Source organism: Lepidochelys kempii, chromosome 3, assembly GCF_965140285.1.
Source record: "Lepidochelys kempii isolate rLepKem1 chromosome 3, rLepKem1.hap1, whole genome shotgun sequence".
Taxonomy (NCBI): domain Eukaryota; kingdom Metazoa; phylum Chordata; order Testudines; family Cheloniidae; genus Lepidochelys; species Lepidochelys kempii.
The window spans coordinates 153,168,681-153,178,310 of NC_136382.1; the positions used below are offsets into that span (position 1 = coordinate 153,168,681).

The 9,630-nt window shown below is 48.0% G+C and overlaps 1 protein-coding gene across 3 annotated transcripts in view; it reads left to right on the plus strand.

Moving 5' to 3' along the window:
- Positions 1 to 7,283, plus strand: part of DAAM2 (dishevelled associated activator of morphogenesis 2) — a 243,696-nt gene extending 236,413 nt beyond the window's left edge. For all 3 annotated transcript variants that reach the window (XM_073338564.2, XM_073338566.2, XM_073338565.2), the window contains one exon: positions 232 to 7,283. In XM_073338564.2, the coding sequence (XP_073194665.1) occupies positions 232 to 447 (216 nt within the window). In that variant the 3' untranslated portion in view covers positions 448 to 7,283. The remainder of the gene's footprint in view (positions 1 to 231) is intronic.
- Positions 7,284 to 9,630: the final 2,347 nt, after the last annotated feature.

Here is a 9,630-nt window from a genome sequence, read left to right on the forward strand (position 1 = left end):
TGCTATCTCCCACACAGGCTCAGGCATAGGGTTTGAGGGGGGTTCTTATGCCTCCTTTCTCCCCCGTGTGCAGCAGGGCTCAGGACTGAGCCCCCCTCCCCCCCCGTAATCTAGCTTTCCACATCACGCCAATTGCCGTGGTATCTTAGTGCCTGCTTGACAACGTCCCTTAACAATGCAATGTTCTGTCCAGCCCCAGCCAAGCCTAAATCCATGTGCCTTTCTCAACAGCTGAAAGAGCAGAGGGAGAAAGAGAGGCGACAAAAGAAAGCAAAGGTCGGCAGCATCTCCGAGGAGAGTGGGGAGTTCGACGACCTGGTGTCAGCCCTCAGGTCGGGCGAGGTCTTTGACAAAGACTTATCCAAGCTCAAGCGCAACCGTAAGCGTTCGGGGAACCAAGGCTTGGAGACGAGTCGGGAGCGGGCGGTGACCAAACTAAATTATTAACAACAAAAGGAAGGAGGGGACGTTAAAAGGAAAAAAAAAAAAAAAAAACCAACCCAAAGAAGATGATGACAAAGAACAAACCAAGAAAGATGAATGTGTGTGACAGCAATTGGCTGATGGTTGCCCCCAAGGGCTCACCCAGCCCATAGCTGGAGACGTTACCTTTTCATGACCAACTTTCCGCCCCTCCCCCATGCGCCTTATGTGGAATGGCTGTAAAAGTGCCTCGGTGGAGCCAGCAGGGTTTGTGACTGGGCCATTGGGAACATTGGCCGATTTGCTTCTGGGAATCTTGTCTCCAAGCTCAGCAAAGGCCCATTGATGACCAGAGGAAGCACTTGGGTCTTGTGGACCACTCAGCAGCTGGGGGAAGATCGTTCGCTGTGTGCCAAAGTACAAACAAGTAGTGTTCTCCGTCTGTTGAGACTAAGCAAGACCATTACATCTCAGGCTGGCTCTGAACATGCCTGATGCTTTCTCGAGATCTAGAGCAGCCTTCAGGAGTTTTCCACGGAGTTCCTTTCCAGAACTTGGTTTACAAAGAGTTATTGACTAAACCTGAAAAATGCTTTTGATCTCATGTACTGTGTATTTTTATTTTTGCTTTTTGTGGCCTCTAATAGCCAAAGCAAATGACGCTCAGAGGGGAAGGACGGGGTTTGGAAATGAGATGGAGTTCTGGCTTGAAATCCAATAATCAGAATTGATGAAACCATTTACACAACTTTTTTTGAAATTTTTTTTAAAGCCGTTTTCTGGAACCTGTTGAAGCTTCTAGGGATGTTCTAGAACCGGAAAAGTTGGGGGAGAGTGAAATACATGTTCTAGAATGGGTGCTCTGCATTGGAGTCTAGAAAATGAACCCACAGCTGATCGGGGCCAGATCCAGATGCCCTTAGAGCCTACTGCCATTGCCCAAGGGTAGGAGGGTAATAGCCTCCCAGTGCTGATAATTTCACACTGCTTTTGCATCATTTTGTTAGCGCAACCCAATGGAAATTGGGAACTGTATGGGATCATCACAAGGTCCTAAATAAAGACAACTTTATTGGAACGAACTCGAGTTTGCATCGAAGTTGTCTTCTCAACAAACCCCTGCAGGAACCATAGAACATCATACTATGTGAAGGACAGCCATGTAAAAGACAGGATCTTTTCCACTTGGAAGGTGTTGCTCGCAATGAAGGTGCCATAAACAAGACAGGAATTAATCAAGAGGACACAGATCTGAGTGGGTCGAGGGCTTTGAAAATTAGTTAATAGGAATTTTTTTATTAAAAAATAAAAATGTAAAGCACACAGCCAAAAACAAACAAGCCAACAAGAAAGACACTGACTATTTTGTTGCTATTTCTGATCACCTTCACGACTCTAGTAATGAGACTAGCTTATGCAGGTTGTCACGGTTTCTTTTGTCTTGTCTTCCTTAAGTGAGCTTTTTGGTTATCTTCCCACGGAGAGAAAAAGGAGGAGAAAGAAAGGAGCGTTCTGGATGTGATATTTGATGAGAGAAAGAGACCCATCGTCTGCAAAATATGCATTAAAAAACAAACAGCAGGAAATCTCAGTTTGGAGGAAGTCAGAAACAGCTCAGTTTGTCACTTTAATTGCTTGGCTTTATTTTTCTCCAAATGTCACTTAATCTCAGGCTCAGCATTGAGTCTGCAGGACAAAACTCCATGCCCTAGGCACACTGCCTGATCAGTATTATATTCAGACAACATCGGGGAAACACACTGTGGAGGTTCTCTGAACTTTGGAAGGTTAAATAATTATGTAAAGTATGGAGATAAGAAAAAAAAGTTAAAAACTGTAATGTTGTTTACTGTATTTTAAGTCTCCCTCCCTAGAATTTCCCTATTGATGACATTCCAGACCACTGCACCTCTGCAGAATACTCATGGTGAAGAGCTGGTATCTTACAAGAGCTGCGTGCATTCTCCTTCAGTATTATTCCCTTCCCCCTCGGGGATTAGCAGTGAACAGAAATGTCCATTGTGGCAGACACAGGCACCTTTTAGGAGAGAGATTTTGTATTTTCATACCAGGTTTTGAAAGTTTAAGAAAAAAACTCACATTTTTAAGCAATTTTTTAAAAACTCCAAAATAGATTTTTTAAAAATCTCTTCTGTAAATTATATTCACAAGCTCCTTGCTGCCCCCTATCAGATCAGTGCTCTATTCCAACACTATTTTTGGTGGCCGATGGGTCACTATTTTTTTAAAGCATGCCATATAACCCACCCTGTGAGAGCCATATGAGAACGTAATACATGCCAAATTGGTGTACAATTGGGTTTAGTTTTTGGTAGTCTCCAAATTCCAAGTCTGAGATTTTTAAGGATTATAAAGATCAGGATTTTTTAACCTGTTTTATCTTCCCCGGTTTTAGTGCTCACCCACTAATTCATAAGCCCTAGCTTATCACTAGTAGCAAGCCCTCTGTGCCCAGCTAGCGTCTACCCTTCTAACTGTGGGCCGCACTGTGGACTTAGATTACTGTGACTGAAAAGCCTACAGGAGCCCCTATACACCTTCTAGATCTACTCAGCTCTATTTCTCACCATCAGGTGTTTGAGTCTCTGATGCTTTTTTGCTTGAGTCTCTGACGCTGGATCAAGGCTGCTTTCTCCATCCTAAGGAGCCTTTAGCGCGTTCCCCTTCTCTGATCGCCTGCCCCATAGCAAAATGCTCTTGGGAGGAGGAGGCCCTTGGTGTGGGCTTGGACACATTTGCTTTGAATCCTGAAGGTGGGCAGCATTTCCTACCACTGACAGGTGGCAACAGGGAGAAAAGCCTGTTAACATGTTTTCATGGTATGAGAAGTGTCTGGCCATGTGGGACGGGAGGAACAGCTGGCCCTGCCCTGGAACCCGCCTTCATGCTGGGACTACGTTCCATCTTGATTTTAGACCTAGGGGTGCTGTGACTCAGTGCAACTCCCTTGTGCTGTTCAAACACAGCTCTCTGGAGAGCCACTAAGTGGCTAAGGAAGGAAAATGAAGGTTGTGCTGCCCTGCCTAGTCTTTGTTCTCAAGTGAATGAGTTTGTATTAGCAGGGGGCCCCACAAGGCGCAGGATACGGGCTGTGATCACTGACAGTGACTGGTGCTCGCTGTGAGACCATAAGAACCCGCAGGAGCTCCATTCTGGGTTTTTGGTTGGTTGGTGTTTTCTCCCTTGGCTGAGTCCAGAAGCCAGCATTTCCCAAGATTTGAAATAAAATGTCCATTTCGCTGGAACAAGAGGATACGAGTGTTGGGATGGAAGGGCGAGGGAGAGAGAACAGTTAAATGAAGGGGCTCAGTCTGCAGTGCTCTCCCAATTTCCCATCTTCCCCAATCCCTGGGATCTGCTCCCCGATCTGAGACTTGCCCTGCAATGTCATAGGGGCTCTGCTGCTTTTCCACCACCCCTGTGCTGCTCTGCATCTTGGTTCAGCCCAGCCCTGCAGCATCCCAGGAGCTTTCCCATCTCCAGCTTCTCTGGTCCTAGCTCAGCCCTGCCAGTCCACACTAGCACTCCTGCCATTGCAAGCACCAGTGAAGCTGGACCAAGCTACAGCTGTGGAAGTGCTTCCCTGAAACAGTCTGGGTAGGTGCAGCCTCAGTGTTTCCCTTGTGGGAATCCAATGGCATGTTCACCTTGAGGGGATCAGCTGCAATCACAGAGAGTCCTGCACGTCTGTGAACCTGCCCTTGATCTCACAGCTCCTGGACTTGCTGCTAGAGCCAAAATCTTCTCTGCCACTGCCTTGGGAACCCCCAAGTGCCTCACTGCTGTCCAGGCCTTGCTCCACCTCACTCTGATACCTCCATGATCCTTCTTGACAGGAATGTTTGTAGTGTGCAGCTGGCCTTTTTGGCTCGTTATGGATGGAAGGAAAATGGGGAACAGCACCGGCGTGGATACGGACCTTCCTGTCTCCTACCATTCCATTCAGCCTCCTACAGGAGCTGCTCACACAAAGCCCTGGGGTAGCATGTTGGCAGGCGGAAAGCAGCAGCCCACAGGAGGGCAGCTTTAAGTACCGCCTCTTTTGTAGCTTAACCGAGGCACCTCCTGAAGCCTTCCTAGCAGCTCTTTCAGAGTACTTAAACCCTACGCTAGTAAGAAGGATTCAGCCACTTTTCCAAAGACCGTCCTGCCAGCCCCAGAGGGATGCTGACAGCGGGCCTGCTATGTACCAGCAAATCCCAGGGAAGGGAAGGCAATGGGAAACAGAACAGGAAGGCCAGGGCATGCGCAAGGTGAAGACGACACGCTCGCAGGAGAACCTGTCTGGGGCAACTGCCAGTAGAGCTGGGATTTGGTTAATTCCAGAGTCATACTGGTGCAAACCTTGGCAGAGGTCTCAGGCAGTGAGAAGTTGTTCTCCCCTGCTCCCGGCCAGGGAACCGGGTTACAGTGGTACAACGTAGCTTCAACCTCTTCTGCAATGGGGCAGCTGTAAGGGGCCAGCCTGGCCCCAAAAGTGGATAGGCTGAACAGATAGAGGTGTGTGTTGATTGAGCACCCTCCTCAGCTCTTTCCACCAGCCAGCTCCTCTGGATCCGTGGCAGAGTTTTTAGCCCAACTGAAGGTAACATTGCCTGTCCTCCCTTGAGCCAAGTCCCTCCCCTGGAGTCTCACTGCTACAGAAGAGTGTATTTTCTATCTCCTTAAATCTGGCCCCCAGGGTCCAAGTCTACCCTTAATTACCCCTGTGCAAGCCCATTATTGTTAAGAGGGTTGCTCCAGGTGGCCACAGAAAAGTTATTAGCACAAGTACTTAGTCAAGTCCCTCCCTGGCTGTCTGTCTCTGGTCTGGGTCACACTTCTGAATCAGTCACATTTCTAGAGACCAGGACAATTGACCTCAAAGCAGCCCCACAACATGGGAGCAGAAAGGCCAGTCCACATTCTGCAGCTGACTGAAAATCCAGGCATCAAATCCACCCCTGCCACCTCAGCGGCCGCAGCAGGACTAGTGCTTAGTGGCTAGAGACTTCCCAAGGGGAAGATGGCTTGGGTGTTCTTCAGAAGCATTTCTGTAACGTGCTTGTGGTGTCCGAGGAAGGGAGAGAGGTTGTGAGGGGCTGGGTGGGTATTTCTGTGAGGGTCAGCCTCTTTGGAGGAATGTTTCCTCTCCTCAGGGACACTCTGAGCTGGGTTGTGGAGGGAGAGACATGTGTCTGAAGTGTCCTTGAGGGGAATGGAGACAGGTTGTACAGTTCATGATGTACATGATGTATGCAGTTTTGTTTCTGGGTATTTTTTTTATTTTGGTTAAATGTTTTTAAAAAGAATTAAGGTTTTTAGGAAGCTCTAGGGGGAAGCTGTAAATCTGACACCTCTATTTATTTTTGCCTTATTCTAGTTTGCTATGTTTGCATGTATGCACCGCACTACAGCAAAGACTATTGAGACTGTGCCAGGGCATTACACCAGCTAGCCGGTCTGCTTGGCAATTCTGGGCTGGGCTGCATGTCATCAGTTGGGTGGGGGAAGGAAGGAGAAAGGGAGTGTTCCCTGGGGTTTTGAAACCCCATTGGTCCCATGCCTCCCTGAAAGCAGTGAGCTGGCCCCAACACTATCGAACCCAAAGAGCTTTTTCTTTTAGACCAATTACAGATCTGTTGCTTTTGCACATTGTGATTTTATTTTATTCCAGTTCCGAGCAGTGGGCCAAAAGGTATGAGCACTCTCCTCAAACTCCGCCCACAATCCCCAGTTCTGCCCATCATCCCAGTGGAGCTGGATGTTTCTACAAAAGTGCTTAACACAGAACACTGTTGTCCTTTAAATTCTCATAATTAGGCTTCAGAGTTAATAGGTTGCTGAACCAAACTGACACAGTCCTCACCACTCTGAGCTATCATTCCTTTCTGGCTGCTGTCTCTTAGAGACAGCACGTGGCTTTTTTTTACACATTGGGAAGATTTTCTTTACAACTGTAAGGGTTAGATTTTTTTTTTGTTTTCTAATAGAAGTTTAAATCCTGCACATACATCTTCCATGGATCGGCTCCACCCAACTACTGATCCCAGTGGGCAGTTTAATTAAGGCTACTTAATCCTTATGGGATTTATGGCAAAAACAAAGCTGTCCAAATTTTGCTTAACATAGCACTTGTGAACTCATATGGCTACATGTGTATGCCAGCACAGAATGGGGCTATGGGTTCTCCAGTGGTGGTGTCCATAAGATACTTCAGAGAGTCATAAAGCCCTTTACCATGTTGTTCTCATTCTTGGAGGAACACTCTATAGATCTTTAAGGCCAGATGCTTCTGTTAGCAGTATAAATCCAGATCAGCTCTGGTGTGGTCAGGTCAGTCTGCCCTGGATTTACACCAGTATAACTGGGAGCAGCATCTGACTCCATTAGTTTCCTTTTGTGTTGCCTGCAGCATGTTCCACAAATTCCACACAGTACATTGTTAGAAGGGCTTATCACTAGTAGCAAGCCCTCTGCGCCCAGCTATCGTCCACCCGTCTAATTACCATCTGGAAAGGCTTCCTAAAAAATGTCTCAGTGCTGAAAGGAAACGTCGGATGTTTCAGATCAGTGCTTGCTCCTGCTAGGACCTCATCTCATCCAGTCTTCTCACTTCCTTGCATTAAGTTTAGCTTGAAACTTGCTGTCCACTGTTGGATTCCCCCACGTACTAAATTAGAAGGGGCAGAGCTGGGGAGAGGTCCGGTGCTGCTGTAATGCCTTAGTGTATCCTCATTTCTTGGTCAGTTTGACTATAAATGAATTAAATGTACAAAACCTGTAGTGTCCTTTTTATCTGCACCTTTTTATAAGAATATACTGTAATACTTAAAAAAAAAAAATTAAAGATATATTGCCCCCACTTTGTTGCAGTGAATTATTTTATGGTTGAATTTTCCATGTGCTTTATTGGATGTCAGCTGGGCACATTTGATAGGTGTGGGTGGGGGGAGGATGTTCTAAGGAAGTATCCCAGTTTGGGGCCCCACCATCTCTCCATGACCTTTCTTTGGGCAAGAAGACATAACTGAGAACACTCTTTGGAGCCCAACAGTTATGCAAGGTGTCCACTGCCCACTGTTTAGATGGTACAGCCTTGTTTTCTGTTACCCCTCCACTGCAGGGATCTCAGCGCTGGGAGCAAGCAACAAACCAGGACTAGAACTTGAGCTTCCCACATGGCATTGCTGAATACCAGCCCAATCCAGTCTCCCCTTTGGAGGATTGTTTTGGTGGTAGTCCTTTCAAAGACCTATCACGTTCCATTCTGTACATTAGAGGGCAGAGTGTTAAAGGCCCAGATCCACAAAGGTGTTGCAATGCTGAATATTGAAACACTTCACTTTGCGGCACCTAGAAAAACACTGGAACAACACTGGGTGCCACAAAAGCTGAGTTAGGCGCCAACCCTCTACAGTGAATAGAGAGAAATAGGTGCCTGGGCCTACACTATAGGGTTAGGTCAGCATAAGCTGCCTTGTGTTGACCTAGCTGTGGAAGTGTCTTCATTTCAGTTTGGCTCCCACCGTCGTAAGTGCCTCTCTACACTGATTTAGTAACACCGCTTCCCTGGGTGATGTAGAGTTACAGTCGATGTAGTTAGGCTGATGCGTCAGTGTAGAGAGTGTTGCTTATGTTGACTGTTACTGGCCTCCAGGAGCTGTCTCACAATTCCCCACCCTGACAATACAATCGATACAAGAGCTCCTGGTGAGGACGCACACCGCTGACGCGAGGAGCCACGTCTGCACAAGTGATTTAATAACTGCAGTGGCTGCATGCTGACATAAGTTACGTAGATATCATTTTGTAGTGTAGACCTGGACTAAGACTAATATCCCCAAAAGCCAGCACACAAGGTGAGGAGCTGTCTAAGCTAGCCAGTGGGAGATGCCGATGAGAAGGGTGTATCCTAAGCCCTGCCCCACTTCTGGAGTTATGCACCTAAGTTGTTTCTTATGCGAGTGAATTAGGCCTCTGCCTACCTCCACTCAAAACAGCTGGAGGAAGAGGTGATGTCACTGCCCACCTTATAACTATTGGCCAGTGCTTAGAGCTTGTTCCTGGGGTGGGGGAGACCCAGGTTTCATTCCCTTTTCTGCTTACAAGGAAGAAAGGATTTGAACAGGAGTTTCCCATCTCAGGAGGGTGCTCAAACCCCTAAACTGTGGGATACTCTGTGAGGCTCCCTTAGTGTCTCTCTGTTGAAGCTGTTCCACTTTGGCTAACTAATAATTGGAGCAGAAGAACTGGACCTGGGATCTCCCTCCTCCACCGGACTATAGAGCTATTCTCTCTCTGGCCCAAGGCCTCCTCTTTAGTTATTCACAGAGGAACAACTTCAACAGGAGAGACTGAAGGAGACCCCCCACCCCCCCACCATAGCTCAGTGGTTCAGGCACTTGCCTGAGAGGTGGGAGATCCCTGTTCAAACCCTTTAATTCCCCCTCTCCATGCCAGAGGGGGAGAAACGGGGGGGGGGGGGGCTCCCATGTGAACAGCCTAACCACTTGGCTCAAAGTTATAAGGTGAGCAGTGGTGCTGCTGTTAGATTTTGAAAGGGTCTGATCTGTTGGAGTGGGTCTGAGCATGCCCCATGGATTGGGCCCCACAGGTGAGACAGGTGCGTCTCCTATTCCCTCCTCTCCCCTCCCCCCCCCCGGTTTGCACACTGCCTCGGGGCTTAGGCTGCAGCTAGGTGGCTGGGCACTTAAAGGCACCAGGGCACATGCACCCAGGCAGCCCCTAGGTGCACTGAGACCTTTTACCCTGACAATGTAGATGGCAGGTGAGTTTAGGTGCCTAGAGGGGTAGGCAGCAGCCAAGAGGGAGTTTTGTGGAGCTTAAAAACTGGAATGAGGTGCCGAAATACCTTTGTGGGGCTGGGTCAAAGAGATTATGGGCAGAGTCCCTAAAGAGTGCTATGCCCTTTACTTACCGTAGCCCAAACTAATCCTGCCTCAGAGAGCTCCCACGCGGTGAGGCCACAGTGACAGCAACAGTCAGAGGACGGAGAAGGGAGTACAAGGTTTATGATCCAGGCTATGGGATTGCTTGCTTAGGTAAGCATCATCTTGATGGCAATGACAAGGGCAAGGGAGTGACCCTAGCTAAAAGGAAAGGGTCATCACCAAGGGGGAGGAAGCTTTTCAGGATGGGGGTGAGGAAGACTGTGAGGGCAAGAGGCACAGAGGAGGGGGAGGA